This window comes from Panthera pardus, unplaced genomic scaffold (assembly GCF_024362965.1).
Source record: "Panthera pardus isolate Hobbes unplaced genomic scaffold, ASM2436296v1 HiC_scaffold_8, whole genome shotgun sequence".
Classification (NCBI taxonomy): Eukaryota; Metazoa; Chordata; class Mammalia; order Carnivora; family Felidae; genus Panthera; species Panthera pardus.
Window position 1 is genome coordinate 138,010,726 of NW_026527013.1, and position 19,274 is coordinate 138,029,999.

The following is a 19,274-nucleotide window of genomic DNA, read 5'->3' on the forward strand; positions in this document are numbered from 1 at the left end:
GAAATAAAGTTTAAAGTGACTTAAAGATGAACTGACTTCAGAATTGTTTTCTTTTTTGATTTCAGCTTGATATAAAAAAAGAGGTATACCCCTTCTTGGCCCTTTCCATTTTAAAGTAGTAAGTATATATACTTTACAAGTCAGTATTTAACAAATTATTAGGCATATTAAAATGTTTATTTGGAAAAAATTTAATAATTTCTTAATAAATTCTTCAGAGCAACATAATTCAGTTTTTGGTAAATCCAGAACCACCTTTTACTTTCTTTGTTTCTGGCAAAGGAGACTATTATAATCCTTCACTTTTCCGCGCTTATTAAGAACTCAGAAGCCAATTTGGGAAATGAGGGTCCGGAATGTATTATGCTTATGTGTGTGTTGCTTATTCCCGGCCTCCATTTCTACTTACCTTTGTTAATGAATAAGAATAGTGTTCCTTAGGAAAGTTATAACTGCTAGTCTTTAATGGTGAAGTACTTTGAAACATTCACAAGTGTAACATCAGTGGTAGGGAACAACAGTGGTCATATTTGAATTCTTCTTGCGTTGTTTAATCTAATCCAGTAGAGGGACCCTTCATGCTAATACATTAAAACAAGAACAGTTGTAATAGGTACTAAGTTACTTTACAAAGCTGCTCAGGTTACATGTAGTATATAAGAGGCCAGCCAGAAATATTTCTGAATAATCCTGAACATAAATATGAGTTCATTCAAATTTTACTAATATTATAACTAATGCTATGACTAGTCAATAGAAAGTTTTAGTGTAACTGATTTTACCAATATTATGACTAATTAGTAGAAAGTTTTAGTCTGACCTCCCCAGTAGTTCTCATTAGAACTTTTCAAAATTTATGTTCATATATCCTTGCAGCACCTTTTATATTTATCTTTAGTATGAGAAGTGACTATTTTTTTGAATGGGTTTCACAAGTGTGCCAAAAGATGTCTTCACTTCACCAGTGCTTATCATTTATAAATGTTTGAAAGAATCCAGTTATCTGTTGAAAACAAAAAAATAAGCTTATATATTAGTGATCATATGGTTTACATATAGGAGTAATCTTTTGAATTTATGTGGTATACATGTGACCCAAGAACCATGCTCTATCAAAGAATGTGTCCTTACCCGCTCAGAGTAGCTAAATGCTTGCCATTCTTCACTGGAGTGATAAGATAAAACCTACCTCGTGTCCATCCCCTATCACACATCAGTTTTTTAGGTAGTAAGTTTGATGCTCTAAAAATTTCAAAATACCTTTTATTTTCTGAAAATAAGAATGATTAAATTGTAATTGCATTTTAAAAAAGAAACACTATGTCACTATCTTGAGACAATTTTTTGAATGTATTATGGTTTCCAGGTAATATATTGCAGGTTTACAGAGAATACAGATGAGATTTCTAACTGAGTTAAAGAACATAATTTGATACTATGTTACAAAAAACAAAAGCTAAAATTGTTGTTTTATAGAATGATAGATAAAAACTTAGGAATACTGGCTGCATGCCACGGTGTAAATTTGTGCCCTAAAGAAAGTAAAACAAATAGTGTAATTCATTGGATTAAATGTTTGCCAGTCTACCTGTGTACTCACTGATTGAAATGATCCTCTCTTCCTTCCTCCCTCTCCCCCTCCCTCCCTTCCTATCATGCGTTCGTTCTTTTTTCTTTTTTCTAGACTGTGTGCATAAATATGTATATGTGTGTGTGTGTGTGTGTGTGTGTGCACATATATCTACATACATGAATATATGGTCTTTTAGAGGATGCAAATCTTCAAAACAAATTAGAGAGGCTTAAAAGAAATTATATGGGCAAAGTTGCATTTATTTGGGGAAGTGGTATAATTACACATTTAGGAAGTGGTTGAAATCCCAATGTCATTGCCACAAGCTGCTCAGGTATACACTATTCTGACTTAAGTAACGATCAGGCAGCCACCTGTAAAAATTATGCTATAACTATTTGATTAAGCTTCCATTTTCCAACCTCAGCTACTACTGACATTTTGTACCCTATGTTGCTTTGTTGTAGAGGGCTGCTCTGTGCATTGTGGGATGTTTAGCAGCATCACTGGCATCCACACACTCGACGTCAGTAGCATCCCCTTGTGCCCAGAAGTTGTGACAACTAAAAATGTCTTTAGACATTGGCACATGTCTCCTGGGGAGCAAAATTTCCCCTGCTGGGCTGCATGTTACCAAGACGTGAAATATTTCCTATGGGAAAAATGGAAATCATATGGAAAATATTTAAATCAATGATGTATAGACCTCCACGAATAGGAATTTTTAAATCACTTGCCAGAAGACAGTAGTAGATGCTGCAAGGATATGGTGGTGAGTAAAATAGTTTCTGTTACAAAGCAGTTCATACTGTAAAAAGATACAAGTATACTAGTCCCTAAAATATAGTACAGAATATTTAAGAGTTTCTGTTACAAAGCAATTTATATTGCAAAAGGATAAAATTACACTAATCACTGAAATACAGCACAGACTATGACAAAAGTAATTTTGGTTCTGGTGCAAGCAAGTCCAAAGTGCTTATATAGGAGGAAAGTTGTGAAAAAGAAGTAAAGCAACTAGTTGAGAACTATGGAGAGTTGGAGAACGTATGTCCCATTTTAAAAAGGCAGCACCAAAACTGAGAACAAACTGAGGGTTGATGGGGGGTGGGAGGGAGAGGAGGGTGGGGGATGGGTATTGAGGAGGGCACCTTTTGGGATGAGCACTGGGTGTTGTAAGGAAACCAATTTGACAATAAATTTCATATATTGGAAAAAAAATAAAAAATAAAAATAAAAAGGCAGCACCAAGCGTTATTATATGGAATCTCTAGGTGATTTGCATGCTCAGAAATGCTGGTCTAGTGGACAATTTAAAATGAAAAGCGTTGGGGTGCCTGGGTGGGTCAGTCGGTTAAGCGTCCGATTTGACTGGCTCAGGTCATGATTTCATAGTTCAGGAGATCAAGCCCTGTATCAGGCTCTGTGCTGACAGCACGGAGCCTGCTTGGGATTGTCTCTCTCTCTCTCTCTCTCTCTCTGCTCCTGCCCCACTTGCCCTCTCTCTCTCAAAATAAATAAACTTAAAAAAATAAAATAAAATGTAAATAAAGCTTTTAGTTTGGAGGATTTGGTCTGTCTGGACTGTTGATTCATCTAGAACTTGAGTCTAGTTTGAACAATAAAATAATTTTTAAAATACCTTCTTCAAACGGTTAATAAATTCACCACCTCCCTTCACCCCCTACTCATTACCAAAAACCCAAAACGAAACGTATGTATGACGGAGGAGTATATTTTGTGTTAGAGAGGTGTGAGGCAGAAGATTGTTCTGTTCTGCCCACCCTTGAAATTCTAGAATTCTAAAAGGACTGTTGCCCCCTTGTCCCAGGTTGATGCTGCTTAGATACAGGCCCTTGAAGACTGAAATAATTTGGTGGAAGGGATACTTTATGAAATTATATGCACAAAAGCATTCAGTCTGAAACATTGCCAGAACCCACAGGCACGCAGTCAGGCAGCGTGTCACCCGCCTACTCTGCTCACCGAAGCAGCTTACTCTGTCTTCATTGTTCCTGTTCTGACGCCTTCAGACTCCAACACAGGCTCCTACTTAGCCTTCCATCAAAACTGGGGCATGAATACCCGCTGCTTGTTGTCTCCACCTACTGCTCATGCCCAGCCCACTCTTGATCTCATTCTCCCAAACCAGCATCTGCCACCAGCCTCTATCTCACAGAATAAAGGAAAAAGAACATACTAAGTGCTCATATTTGCTTTTGGGGCTGCTGTGTTCCAAGGGGTCCGTTATTTGATAATTTACCTGTTCGCATGCCTGACTCCACTCCAGACTGAGCTCGGCCTCAGCATCCAAAACATAACAGACATGCATTCAGCCTGCGTTCTTTCAACATGGGTACACAGAATGCTTTGGTACTTTCCATACATTGTGTCATCTGTCATACACTTCAAAAGAGGCATTAGTACTCCCATTTCACAAATCACTTGTTTAAAGACAGTTAAGAGGCAGCAGCATGATACTATCCAGACTGGGTTAACTCTAATATCCGATGTCGTCTATGGACCCCCTCAGTCTGTTTGGTGGTTACGCCTGCTGTACCTTCTTTTCCACCTTGTCCTTCCACCTTTCCACCCTATCCTTTTTCTCACTTCTGCAGATGGACTTTTTTTTTTTTTTTTTTTTTTTGCCATCTTCTCCTGCTTCTCAGACTCAGTGGTTCAAACAGGGAACTGGGGTCTTTCAAGCCACCTACGGTATCACTTCCAGAACATTAATTTTCCACTTTCTTTCTGATTCTTGTTATTTAAAGTCTAGCTATAAAATGATCTGTGCTGTTGTCTTTCACTTTTCCCAGCCCAAAGGCACTATGATTTTAGCATCTCGATTTATGCTTTCTCTTGTACTCAACAATTTAATGATGCATAAAAATGACCCTCCAGATTCCTCAAACTCAGTTTTTCCGACTTTTTGTCTTGATAGAAATGTATATCCCCTTCCTTTTCTCCTAGTAAAGAACTTTATCTCATTTGATCTCATCAGCACAGGAACGCTTGCAATGTAAAGATCTCATAATTCCTAGTATCTCTCAAATCACATTGAATCCACTAAAACTATACCTTCCAACATGATTGTTTAGCCATTTCTCTTAAAATACTCTTGGCTTCTAAAAGTCAAGTGCCACTTCATGTTTCTCTACTTCTTCATTTGTCATGGGATTAAGAACTCTAAATCATTGGGTTAAATCTAGCTTAGTGTGAATACTGAATTCTATAACGCTTTAATCTGTTTCATAAAGGTTTTAAAGCAGTTTCTTCTCAGCGAGGAACCATGGATGCCCCTTTCTCTGGGTCTATAATAGCAGGGCACCCCTAGGGGGCGCTCCGCCTCACAAAATATAAGTGACTGGAGCTTGACAGAAGGGATCATTTCAAAAGTGTGGCCTCACAGAAGAACCTCAGCCCTTAAGAAAGAGTTTGGGTTAGAAACAAGTTACAAAACCTACTTAGGTTCAGAGCCTTTGAAGAATGACTTGAGCTAGCCCTGAGTATCCAGGGCTAGAGCTGGAAGGGCTGAGCAACGAGCACTGGACAGATTGCGTTTCTCCTTGGCTTCCCTTCAGCTGACTCAGCAAAAGTAGTTGGTGTTTGCAGAACTGCCCTACTAGGAGCGTCCTTGTGGCGGTGTGTATAGTATTATATTGAATTGAATTTGGACAAAGCCTGCTGTGTATCTCTTTCCGCAGGGCAAAATTACCTGCTACTATCCACTTATTATAGGGGCGAAATTATCAGGCAATTAGCCTTTGAAAGACTTAGTCATTAGTCCAGGAAAGGAGCAATAATAAGTGATAGGAGTTAGGTACCAAAGCAGAAAGATGACTTCCAAGTTTTTCTGGTGCATTCACAGGCTTTCCAGTTCTGAGGTCCAGATGGTACTCTGGACCTTCCTAGCCCCCATAAGAGTGACCACCATTCCCTCGAGTGAAGATCCTAACAGTTCATGCACGGAGGTCGCTTTTCGCCTCACCCTCGACCTTGGTCGTCAGTCGACGAAGGGCTATTTGTTTTTCCAATTCTGTATTAAGGAAAAGAGATGACACAGGGGGTCAAACACCAAATGAGCATTTAAAATTCTGCAGGCTGCGGGTAGGCAGCCACATTTCCAGGGCAGCGGGAGACGCGGGTCCCCAACGGGGGGAAGCCCACTGTCTCCGCCGCGGGGCTGACGGCGCGCCACGGCGGCCCCGGGACCCCGCGCCGCCGGCCGTAGCCCCGCCCCGCCCCGCCGTACTGTGCGGCCGCGGGCCCCGGGGCCCAGCTCCCCGCCCGAAGCGCCGCGCGCGTGCGGGGGGCGCTGTGCCTGCGGGCGTGCGTCCGCGTGTGGGAGATGAATTGGAGTCACACGACTGGGTGTTTCCTTCCGAGTGGTTTTGATTAGCAATCCATTAGGGGAGCGTGGAAACTTTTTTTTTTTTTTGTGGCTGAAAGGATGAAAACTGAGTAAGTACACAGAACTTTGAACTTGAAGCGGAATGAAACAAATACAAGCAAAACCCTAGCAGTAACCATGTCCATTCAAACCGTGCATTCCCTTTTTATGTGAAAAGCCGTGAATGCTTGCAGGAAAGTGGCAATTTAAAACGGAATGAAGGGAAGCAGTGAAGAACCATGAAAGGCTGGAAGCAGGACTGCTCTAAAAGCGGAGGAGAATGAGGAACTGCTCGGGCAAGCTGGCCTGCATCCCGCGGTGCAACAGGCACTTTTGGTTTTAACCTATTGAGCTCTTCAGCGCTGTTTCCAGACTCCAGATTTACTTTGGTATTGTTTTCTCTTTTCCTGTAAAGTCTTTGCTGCGAGTTTAAGGATGTTGTGAAAATAAGGCATCACCGGAAGCAAAAGTTTGGCAGCCTGGGGATACGCTCAGGTTATTAGTTACCACTAGTATTATTTTGATGTCTTTTTTTAACCCAGGCCAGCCACTTTTCACTGTCATCCATGGAAGGGATCTTATTAACCGCCTCAGACTTTGGGGACCTATGATTCTTTGGCATGATCCTTCGGAAAGTTCTTAAGCGGGGATGGAGCAAGCTTGATTTAAAGACTGATTTGTATTTTTTCATGCTGACCAAAAAGAGCTGCTATGACTTTTCCGGCAACGTGGACGGGGGCCAAGTGAAGCTGAGCTGGTCATGGTCTGTCGTCCAGTGTTCCCTTGTCGTCGGCGATTTTGCCCCCGGCCCTTCTTGGTGGGCTTGGTGGTGGCAATCTGTCTCTTCTACCAGACCCTGACACTCCGAGGGACGAGGAAGCTCACAGCTGCTGACCCTGGGGCTGCCCCAAACGCACCCACCAAAACCCAAGCAAGCAGATGTAAGAAAGGACTGTCCCTGGACAAACAGTGCTTCCTTCTCCCCAGTAATGCGCAGGAAATCAGAAAGGTAAGGTGGTCATAAGCTTAACCTTGACATTTTCTGCAAAGATAGCAGTCTGCCTCTCTCTGTCCTTTCCGTAAAACTAAAATTAACTTCCAAGAGGTCTGAAAGGGATCCAGAGTATAGCCGCCCAGAGAGTGACCTTATGACAGTTAGCTTCAACTTCTGTTTACTTCCAGAAAGTCCTGGCCATTATTTTGTCTCCTAGAATTGTACTTCATTTCAGCTGAATGAAAAAGACAATTTGGAGGATGTTGGCGTGGTGTAAATTCTTTCTAAAATATTAGGATTCTAAGAGATCTGAAGATTTACAGTTCAGAGACATACAGATTCATAACATTTGGTCAACATTGAGTGTTTCCTCAAGGTAGTCAGTATGAGTGACCAGACCATTCCAGACTCAAAGAAATTCCAGAATTCCATTTTATAATTGATTGAATCGATTTTTCCTTGGTGAATGCATTTCTAAAGCAACATATTTATTTCTGAACCATTTAAAAGAATAGTATAATACCTTTCCTCAAAAGAACTGATGCCCTGAATTTTATTGTTTACAGAATTTGGGAAATATTGATTATTCTACACTTACACTATTTTAATACTTTACTAATTTTGTTAAGCGTTGGAATGAACACAAAACACACACACACAAAACCCCACGGGATTTCTATTTTAATATACCACTCTGTTTATGCCTGTCAGTGAAATGATGACTTTTAATATAATCCAACCTAAAAAAGAAAAAATAGAAAAAAAACACACACAAAAATCCATAGTGGCAAAGCTACTGATTCCTGTGCTACAGCAAGAGGTATAGCAAGATAATTTAGGAATCTTTAAGTGCTTTCTTATACCTGCAGTAGATTTAGGTAGAGCCTATGACTGTGGTTATCGTTGGGAGCAGAATTTCCTGTTGAATATACGCTGCTCCTGCCATTATTGCTAATAACTCCAGCAGTGCTGCCATCTTGTTTCAAAAACTCCCTTATGTATTTCTTCTCAGACTCTTCAAACCCTGTGAGGCAGGTAAGGGAGTTGTGACGGTCATCATTTCTCAGTTACGATGACTGACATTCAAAGATGTTTAGGCAGGCCACAGGGCTAGCATGTGACATCGTATCTCCACCTGGTTCCTGCCACAGGACTGGTGCTTAAATCTAAGTAAGTTCAAAGCTCTAATAACAATTCATGAAAAAACAACTGTAAGAACTCAATGAAATACAAAATAATATTAGATTACAACAAAAAAAATTTTTAACCCTTAAGTGAGTGACTTAGCTTATCAATCAAGAAACATCTTGACCAAGAAATATAGTATCACTAGAAACACTTCTGGATGGAACTTCAACTGGCAAGTGTGAATCAATTATTAAAGGTTCTGAAGTCAGGGAAGAATGTGTATGTTTTCTTCATTTTTTTTTTTTTTTTGCATTTTTTGAATACATTGAATTTCTAATGGGTGTAACCTGTGACTTGGAAAGTCACTTGGGTTTTTTTCCAATGTTAACACATATAGTTTCTTTAAAAATAATTGAGATGGTTTTGCTCTTTAAGTACGTACAAGTTTTGCTAAGAATTGTGGACAAAACGGTTTTCATTCATTAACTCACAGCCCTTCTTACTCCCTGCTTGACTTTACGTGACTCCTGCCTTTGCCTGTAACTTAGGCATATGTTAACTGTTATTTGTAGACTGGCACAGAGAATTCCGTTTCAGCTTTGGTTCTCCTGCTACTTACAAACCATCTGAAACTTATTGGCTGGTTGTGTAAAGCATTCACTCTAGAATTTTCTTGACATACACAAAAATGCCAATCACATGATTTTTTCCACAAATGGTTCACAGTCTTAAATATTTTAACCATAAGCAGGATTCTTAATTCACAATTATAGTTCAGAAGCCTGGTGGATATGATAACTGAATTTCCAAACATTTGCCATGTATCTCTATTTTTAACTTGTGTCAGCCTTTGGTTTAGAGCCAGTTTTTATTAGAGATAGAAAGGAAACTAGAAGAATCATGTGGAAGTTAGTTAAAACCAGATATAACTTAGTTCTTCTTGTGATACGTGTTCCAAAACAAGAATCAAATAATAATCCAGTTTTGAAGATTAAACATTCTTGAAGATAAAGTGAAGAAACAAATGTCTTTGGGATCAATATATAGATCTTTCTCAAAAAGAGCTACCTTATGAAGTTCATTAAAAAACTGATGGCATGCTTACACAGATTCTCCTCAAGACCTAAAACACAGCTTTTGGGCATTTTATAGAAGAAGCATTGTTTCTATCTAGAAATTTGGGGTTTTGTTATTACTTTTATTTACAAGCCAAAATGTTCACTTTTCTAGGGCTTTCCCTTACTGGTATCCATCCATTTTAAAGAGATTTTAAAAGTTACTTAAAATAACTGATTGTGATCTAAGGTTCATGGGTTCCAGGAAGTATTTGGATTTTGAAGATGACCACCAAAGGCAGGCATTGCACACAAGCTATCGTGCATATGCATATGCACAACAGTCTGGGAAAAATCATGGTCCTTCAGATATTCAAACCTAAAGAAATATTAAGAAGCAAATAGACAAAGTGCTTAGAAAGCAATGCATTTAAACTTTATTTGCCCTTCCAGGACGTGTAAGTTGGGTTTGGAATTATAAATCTGAAAAAGGAAAACAAAATCATAATGAAAGGATCCATGCAAGGACATTTGAAAAAGCTACTGTGAATGCTGTAGTGTCTATACGGGATAAACATTCAGAAACTAAAATACACTCACAGTGTATTTCTCGAATCACAGTTTTCATAGTTTCTCGAATCGAATAAGCAGTAACTATTTCCCAGTCTTTTGGTTGCAGTTCTTTCTAAGAGAAGACCTTTTGTACCTGTCAGCCAAGTCATAGAGGGTTCTGCGGTAGCAAATATTTAAAGATGGGTGACAGACTGTGCCCTTTACACCTTTACAACTGGGACCTGGTTCACTGTCTAAAACTGTTTTCAATACAGATTGAGATCATAGTCTAGTATATGCCAACTTTCCGTAGTGAGGGAGTACTCTCCCTCTTCTGGCCAAATTTTAATTCTTTTTTTCCATCTGAACTTTCCAAAAGGACCTTGCTAAGCAGCTGTACTTCTGTCATTTCTTCTGGGTTTCCTCCCAACATTAGTTTGAATTTGGGCTGATAATCTGCTATGTTTTAAAACTGTTTCAATTTAATGTCTAAACCAAAGACAACTTCATTTGTCTTCACTGAAGTAGATCACTCAGTAGATTTATTTATTTTTTTGGAATCTAACCCTTTAATATTTCACAACATAAGAAACACATTAAATTATAAGCAGACACAATGAAAAAAAAATATGCTCAGTATAGATCATTAGTGTGTGCTCCTTTAATGGAAACTTTACTATTTGGAGAATATGTTTATACTCACCGTAGCCATGTGTTACTGATTATCTCCTGTTGGTGTTCCAGATGGAGAATTTCTAGTTCTTTGTTGCTTGACTAGTCATTCTCCATTTCTTTTGGATTCTCCATTCTCCTTCAGTGACTGCTCTCTACAACTACTCTTCCCAGGATCCAACCATAATCCAATGCAAATAATTGAATGTTTTCATACAAATATACTTTGTGTAATTTATTTGTGTCTCTAATAATACATTATTTTTAACATTGGAAAATTTCTAAAAATGGATTGTTTAGCCCAGGTTTTCTATAAACAGAACCTAAGACAAACACTTGCAAGCTAACACTTTATTGGATGTTGCGATCCCAGGGACGCAAGAGTAGGTAGGGGAAGGAATAGGGAGAGAAACAAATGGGTGTGTTTATGGGAGACATAATCAGAGAGTCTGGAGGAAACTCTGCATCTCAGAACAGGTATTGTGGGGAAGGTCAGGAGGGGCAAGCCGTTTACCTCCTGGCTTTTCCCTTCTTCTATCTTTCACTGGTTAGAGTTGTTGCAAGCTGCTACGACATAGTGTTACTTGGACTCTCGGGGTGGCCACTGGGGAAGCTGGGGCCTCAGTGGGGGCAGTACTGCTCCCCACTCCTCCTTTTCAAGCAGTATTGTGCATAGGAACACTCCCAGGTCTGTGGTGACCAAGGTGATAAAAACAGTGTCCATCACTTACCACAACAACATGGCAGGAGTAATGTCGCTGGAGGGGTATGTGAGGCATGGTGATCTGGCAGCTGATACAATGGTTATGCTAATTTTGCCTTCTAAAAGTCACAGAAAACGCTCAAATGTGCTCTTACTCTTGGGAAATGGCATCCTCTCTTTAAGTGAAATGTTTGTAATTATCTCACTAAGAACTCTCTTCTCCAACTGGAAAAAAATTCTCGCTTCATCTTTACCCTTTGTCATCCTAATCCATTTCGTTCATTCATTCTTTCATTTTCTTCATTCCTACAGTGACTATTTATCGAGCAGTTTATTGGTGCCAGACTCTGTACTAGTCGCTGGTGACACAGAAATAAAGGGCACTGTGAGACAGACAAGTAACTAAATAAATGCTAGGGAATCCATAACTTTACTAGAACATTTTGAAAGATGAGAAGGAGCTAGAAAGGGTGGAGAAAGAGAAATGTATTATAAGCAGATAATGCCAGATATGCAAAGAAGAAATTCAATGGTGTGGTAGATTTGGAGGATTCAATGTATTCACTATGTGGGGTGTGTGTGTGTGTGTGTGTGTGTGTGTGTGTGTGCGCACTGTGATAGGGGAGCAGAGCAGGAAGGCAAATAAATAAGGTAGAAAATTCAGCAGGGTCTAGATGTGGGAATGTGGTCATGATAAGGAGTCTGGATTTTATCGTGAAGGCAACAGGGGACCCCTGAAGAGTGGTAAGCAAAAAGTGGCATAAATAGATTTATGTTGTAGAGAATGCTCCAGAACATATATTGCAGAATGGACTGGAGGGGGTAGAAATGAATGTAAGGAGATCCAGCTGCAAGGCTGTTTCCCAGTGCCTCTTCTTTGCCAAATCTTATTTTCTTCTTGTGTTGAACACCTCCTCTCAACCTTTTCCAGAGGGATTCCAGAGTTATTCTTTGTTAGTTACAATATTGCCATTTCAAACCTTTCCAGTGGACCATGCCTTCTGCCAGTAAACATACTCATAACTGATAACAATAAGCCGCCTTTGTTCCTGGCAATCCACTGAACCCAGTGTGCTCCTTCTCTCCTTTCCCTCAGAGAAACTATGGCTGGTTCTCCTTGGATTCACTTCCTGGCCACCCCACCCATTCCTGAAATTTGTCTTCACTGACCCCTTGACTACCAGATGAAATGATTTATTTCCAGTCTACATCCTTCTTCTCTGAAGCATTTTACACTATTGGCCAACAACTCTATCTTGAAACTTCCCCTTTGAATTCCATGTCACAGTGGGATTATTCTCTGACCTCTGTGGATAACTGGTGGTCTCTTTTCAGGATCCATTTCCTCTGATGCCAAAGTTAGTGTATTTGAGCTTTCAGTTGTCTTGTTTTGTACCTTCCCTTGGTGATGATATCAACTTTATGTACTGTTAATTTTCAATCTGTAAAGATAACTTATAGGTATATTCTTAGCTTGGATCTCACTCTTGAACCCCCAGATCTAGAAATCCAATTTCTTGCTTTTATTGAGGAGTAATAAAAACTGTTTAAACTCAGATATTTTTCTTTCACAATTTTTATGCCCAAATCAATGATTCCTCTTGGCCTCTCTGTTCCTGTGAAAAGGACTCATCCAATCCCTATTCTCCTCAATGAATAGATTTTAAACCTCTTTAGGGTTACGTTTGAAACTACTTACTCTTTCTCTATACCTTGCCCCTCACCTAATCCATTGGCCTGGCTCCTTACTAAATCTGTCGGCCTATCACTGATCCACATGGCCAGCTCCTAATTAGAAAGGCCACAAGATTTTTCAGGTTTCCCTATTTTCTTTTTTTTAATTGTTACTTAAAAAAAAAATTTATTGTGGTAAAAAATCCCACAAAATATAGAATTTACCTTCTTCATCATTTTTAAGTATACAATTCAGCAGTATTAACTCTATTTATACTGTTGTGTAAAGGCCACACACTCTTGCCTTGTTCACAACCCTTATTCCGAACCATTTGTTTCAAGCTAGCTCAATTTCTATATTGTTTCCCAGTCTTTTCTCCATTTCCCTGGCCTCTGGCCCATTCCTAGATGTCCCGTTTGTGGTTTATAGACTGCCTTTACACATACTATTCCTTTTCCAAATCTGACTTCTGATTTCTCTCTGGAGACCATGATGCACATTTGGCCCTTTATTATACTAAGTAATTTTAGTAAATATCACCTTAGCACAAGACTGTATTACTGGTATATAATGACTTTTTCCAAGCCCCCAAATGAATCCAGATAATAACTAATTAATTTTCCAAAATCTTAGAGTTTACCTTCACAATCTTAATGCTGTATCCCCACTGCCACTAACCTAGGCTATTTTAGTAATGTAAATAGTTCCCCTTCAATCTACTGGGTATTCTAGGCCATTTGCGTACAACTCCTATGATCTCTCTCCTCAGTAGCCTTCAGGAGTTGTTGTATTGAACCCACTAAATTGAGTAGAATCTATCCCTCTCACTCTTAGTATGTTGTAGCATGCTTTTATGGCCTTACGTTCCACTCTGCTTTTATTTGTAATGCATAAGCCAGCCTTACCCTAGTTAACCAAATGCCACCATCTCCGTCTTTGTCTGGAGTCCTCTCCAGTGAGTCTGCCCCAATCAATACCTCTAGAAATCTTCACAATCATTCCTAAAGCACTCTGGAAACTGGAATTTCACCTCCTCCTGGTGGCACGCCTTGTCTCTATGACTTGATGTGTGCTTAAGAATCCCTAATAAAACTTATTTTTCAATATAATTATTTAGAAATGAAGAAACATGAGACTGTTAGAACTGGAAACAAGTTAGAGATCATTAGATTTGAGGTCGTTTTCTAAGTGAGAAAAATGAAACTTGCGGAAAGAAAGTGCCTCTCAGAGTAACAAATGGAGTTGATAACGATGACAGGTTTGGACTGAGACCTGTGCTTCTCTAGCTATATCCATCCTATTTTGCTATACTAGCTCCGTTCTATTTCTGTATACTCCATTCTATTTCCATATACTCTCTCCCTTCTATTTTCATATAATCTTTTCATTCTGTTTCCATATACTATCTCCATTCTATTTCCATATACTCTCCATTCTATTTCTGTATACCATATCCATTCTATTCTTGTGTACTATCTCCATTCTATTTCCATATACTCTCCACTCTATTCTCGCATACTATATTTATTCCATTCTCGTATACTATATCCATTTTATTCTTGTATACTATCACCATCCTATTTCCATATACTATCTCCATTCTATTTCCATATACTCTCCATTCTATTTTCATATGATCTCTTCATTCTATTTCCATATACTATATCCATTCTATTTCCATATACCCTCCATTCTATTTCCATACACTCTCTCCATTTGTTGGCATTATGGGTTGAATCGCATTCCCCTCAAAAAAGATATGTTGAAATCCTAATCCCAGTACCCCAGAATGTGACCTTATTCAAAAATATGGTTGTCATAGATATAATTAGTTAATATGAGGTCATACTGGAGCATCGTAGGCCCCTAATCCAATATGACTGGCATTATATGAGGATAGTCAAATGAAGACGGAGACACACGGGAAGCATGCCATGTAATGATGAAGACAGAGATTGAAGTTGTGCAGCTGCAAAACAAGAAACCCCAAAGATTGCTGGCAAACCAGCAGAAGGTAGAAAGAAATAAGGAAGAATTCCCCTACAGTTTTCAGAGGCAGCATGGCATGGCTGAAACCTTGATTTCAGGCACCTAGCCTCCAGAATCGTGAGACAATGTGTTTCTGTTATTTTAAGCCACGTTTGTGTAGTACTTTGTTATGGTAGGCCTAGGAAACCAATAAAATTGAAGAGGCAGAACAGTTCAGCACATGAGCTCTGGAGTCAAATTAATAGCACTTGTTACCTTGCTACCTTGGGCACATTTCTTGGTCTCTCTAGGATTTCATTTTTCTCACCTAAAAGGGATATCTTATCACCTTCCTTACAAGGCTAACATGAGGCTTAAATCAGATAAATCTTGTGAAGCACTTATGTGGTTGACACACAGAAAGTGCTCAATAAATATTAACTATTATATAATTTCCTTGAGGATTTACTCATCCCCGTAGTCCTCACAGACTCTGCTGTTTGGCCTTCACAAAGTAGGTGAGCAATAAATAATGGCTGCGGTGAACATGAGTACCTGGGTGAGGAGTGTCTGAGATGAAAGCCTTGTTGAGTTTCTCTCCCTCTCCTCCAGCATCTAAGCTGTTGCCTTTCCACGCTAAAATGAACCTTTACAATCAAGACAAGACTTGGGGAAGCGGATATGTCAGTCAGAGTCAGGCCTATTTATCTGTAGGCAAGGTCTTTGGTTCCGGCTGAGTCTTTCCTTTTTTTTTTTTTTTTAATTTAAGATGCTGGGATTAATGACATGCTATAGTTGAGGATGTGGAGAGATGAGTTGGATGGGGAGTACAGGAAAGAGGTGAAGATTTTGGACTGTGAACAAATACATATATTTATATGTTGTCTTTCTCTCTACATACAATATAAGCTCCTTATGGGCCAGGCCATGATTTAAAGTGTTTACTGCATATGGCCCCAATGCCAAAACAGTATCTGGCATGTAGTGAACCCTGAGTAAATATCTTGTCAGTGAATAAATGAATGGATGAACTTTGTGAGGATCAGAGAAAGCCTACTTTAAAGCAGAGATGAGAAAAGGAGAGGAGGTCCCTCCATCTCTTTTTAATTTTTGTTGAGCTTTCAGATCCAGCACCCCATCTTTTTCTTGTGCCTCGAACCCCTTTCTGTACCATCTGTTCTTATACCTGCGACTAATGCTAATCATCTGCCATCTTGCTACACTGAGTGTGCTTCAGTTATCATTCATTTCTCCTGTTCTCTTCAGCTCATTTGTCTCATTGGGATCTTTATCCTGTAAAAGATCTCAGGTATCTACCATATTTAAGAAAGAAGGAGGAGGAGGAGGAGGAGAAGGGGGAGAAGGAGAAGGAGAAGGAGTGCATCCTTTCCCAACCAGTGTGCCTTTCTGATTACTTCCTATCTCTCTTGGCTTCTGAGTCACCATCATCTAATCTCTCTTTCTATTTTTTAACAAATTAATTCTACTAAAAATTGAGCTTTTCCATTTATGTTTTTATATTTTATATTTCAAGCAAATCTGAAGGTAAATATTTTTAAAGTATGCTGATAGGAATCTAAATACAGAGGTCTATGCACAGGAGGCTCTTGGGAGATGATGTCAGCATACTAACAGGTATGTGACTTTCATGGAATTAGTTAGGCTGCCTGATGAGCATTTAATGCCTGTGGATTTCTTTGAGATAGTTGATTAGAGCTGTGTTAGATTTTTATAATGAAATATGCACATGGGTGAAAAATGGTTCATACTGAGAGAATTTTAAACAAATTCAAATTTGCTTATGTTGGATAAATTTTAATGAAGTCTTGATGAAGCTCATATTTAAGCAAGTTATGTTAAATTTCCTATGAATCAAAGAATTAATCACTTTATGGGTGTCATTCTCTCTTGTTTTTTAAAGATAGTGGCGATAGTTTCTGCTTCTTTCTCCCTCTAAGCAATTCTGTTTCTTTTTCTAATGGAATTGGAAACTCACATAAACCCTCTGAAATGGAAACCGCTAGATACACTCACATTGTAAAAAGTGCTTCCTGTTATCAACTTGGAGTCTGTGGCCTTTTGGGGTGAAAGGAATGTTTGGTTTCATTTTTCCCTTTGGTTTCCTTTGGACATGTTTCTTTTTTTTTTTTTTTTTCCTTTGGACATTTTTTTCTAAGGAGCCATTCTCGCTAAAAGGATGAGCTCATTTTCTAAAACAGGATTTATGTTCTCTAACAAAAACTATACTAAAGTTGGAAATTTGCATGGTAAATAGTACTTTGGTAATGTTTGCACTTTCCAGAGACTTGTTAAAAATGTAAAACTAAACATCTAGACTTATGTACAGGGTTGAAAAGGAATATAATAATAAGATATAAATTGAGGTTTTGTCATATATAAGTATCTTAATGAAAAAAGTTATTTAACTTTCAATTAAATTCACTAAGGAAGGCTAATTCACTTAAGACCCAAAATAATAGATGAAACAAAATAATCATTAAGAAGAACACATGGACTTCGAAAAGCAGGATGGGCCCAATCATGTGTTCCGAAATATAACTACATTTGGTATCTCTAACCTGACTGGGAGACTCTCAATGGACCCCTCTTGGTTTGCTTAGAATGCATCCCAATCAGAGCAACTTGCTAAGGGGAGGCTCCGACATCCTGCATATTGGTGGGAATCTACCTAACTATCTCTGTCAAGGCTTCTGACCTCGAACCCGTTAAGTAGGTTGAATAAGAAGTCTAATAGAGCATAGGTGTGTTGTGGCACAGACATGGGCTTTGGCACACAATGGTTCAAATTCCAACTGTGTCATTTACTAGGATAGGTCATAAGCAAATTTTACCTCAATTTTTAAACTGTCCATTTTTCTCACTGGAAGAACGGAGCTAACTAAGCCTGATGTGTGAGAATTGAATGTGTGTCTGAAAACACATGGTGGCTGACCAAGGTTTGTGTCAGTAAATGTTGGTGTCTTTCCTGACCCAAGAAGTTGGATTTAAGCTCTGACCTCAAAAACAAGCACTTTAAATGGCTTATATTATATATATACGTGTTTCCAGAACACACATATGTGTAGTTCCTACATTTGGCCTTCAGCCTATGTGCTTTCCTCATTATATTGTACGTAAGCAAATATTTAAAGCATCATGTTCTATGCTAGCAGCCTTCAAAGTTTCTCTTTGATACCTCTAGATGAGTCAGGTGCAAGCACATTCCACTGGTTTTCTAGGGATACACGAACAATACTTCCTGCCTCTCCTGCTCAAGAAAGTGTTGGGCTGCAAGTAGCAGGAATGCAGCACGTGAATTATGCACAGTTTTTGACATTTTAATTCTTTTCAAAACCAATTTCTTATAACACACCTCACAGCTGATTTTTGACAAATCAAAGTTTGTATCTGCTGTCCTAAGTATATTCTGACTACACCTCAGAGAGTGATCTGGGAAAAGTGACCAATTCAGGATGGGAGATTCAGGCAAGGGAAAGGCCTCGTGAGAGCGAATAATCTATAGGGAGAAAAGAGAATTTGTTAAATAGTAATATTGCTCCAGGGACCTGGTGTTTCTTCCTTTTGACATAAGGAAAAGTGGACCGTGTTGGGGTGGTGATGTGCTAGTTAAAGGTCAGTGTATCTGAGGCAGATCGTACTATTCTCTGCTCACTTTCTCCCCAGGTGAGAGAGAAAAAGAACTGAAAAAATAACTAATGGTTATTAAGGAGGGCACTTGTTGTGATGAGCACTGGCTGTTATATGTAGGTGATGAATCACTAAATTCTACTCCTGAAACCAATATTACCCTATATGTTAACTAACTCGAATTTAAATAAAAACTTGAAAAAAACCCAGAACTAATGAGGACTGAGTTCCAATGCTGAAGAGTTGAGTGACCATGGACAAGTGACTTCTTTGGTTTCTTTTTATATCATATGGCATAAAGATGGAAATATCTGCTACAAAGATGTCATGGGAGCAGGTTAGACACGATAGCTCAGAATGTTTTGAAAAACATTGAAATTATAAAAGACAGGGGAATAAACATTATCACTTCTGTTAACAGATAACCTGAGGGGGAGGTGCCTGCGTGGTTCAGTTGATTGAGCCTTAGGACTCTTGACTTTGGCTCAAGTCATAATCTCACAGTCCTGGGATTATGACCCTCCCTCATGTGTGTGGAGCCTGCTTGGGATTCTCTCTCTTTCTTTCACCCAAAACCCCCGTCTGCACAGGCATGTTCTCTCAAAAAATTAAATTAAAAAATTACACTAAACCGAATGAAAAAAAAGATAAACCGAGATATATTGAGAATTTTAGGAGTTTATTTAAGCAAAAATCGATTCTAATGAGGCAGCACCAAACCGGAAGTGGCTGAGAGTGTTTTCCTGTCAGGAAAAGGCACAGGCAAGGTAAGGCAATTGTTGTTTGTTTGTGTATTTATTTTAAGAAAAAGAGGATGAGTGTGGAGGGGCAGAGAGAGAGGGAGAGAGAGAATCCCAAGCAGGCTCTGCACGGTTAGTGTGGAGCCCAACGGGGTCGGGGGGGGGGGGGGGCGCCA

The 19,274-nt window shown here is 39.1% G+C and overlaps 1 protein-coding gene across 6 annotated transcripts in view; it reads left to right on the plus strand.

The window, feature by feature from the left end:
• Positions 1–5,799: 5,799 nt before the first annotated feature.
• The window catches only part of CPED1 (cadherin like and PC-esterase domain containing 1), a 270,971-nt gene continuing 257,496 nt past the window's right edge, over positions 5,800–19,274 (plus strand). For 2 of the 6 annotated variants that reach the window (XM_053897712.1, XM_053897715.1), the window contains exon 1: positions 5,803–6,972. In XM_053897712.1, coding sequence (XP_053753687.1) covers positions 6,724–6,972 — 249 coding nt within the window. In that variant the 5' untranslated portion in view covers positions 5,803–6,723. Of the gene's footprint in view, positions 6,973–19,274 lie in introns of all 6 variants that reach the window. The other 4 variants (XM_053897714.1, XM_053897713.1, XM_019452555.2 and 1 more) reach the window with 4 other exon arrangements.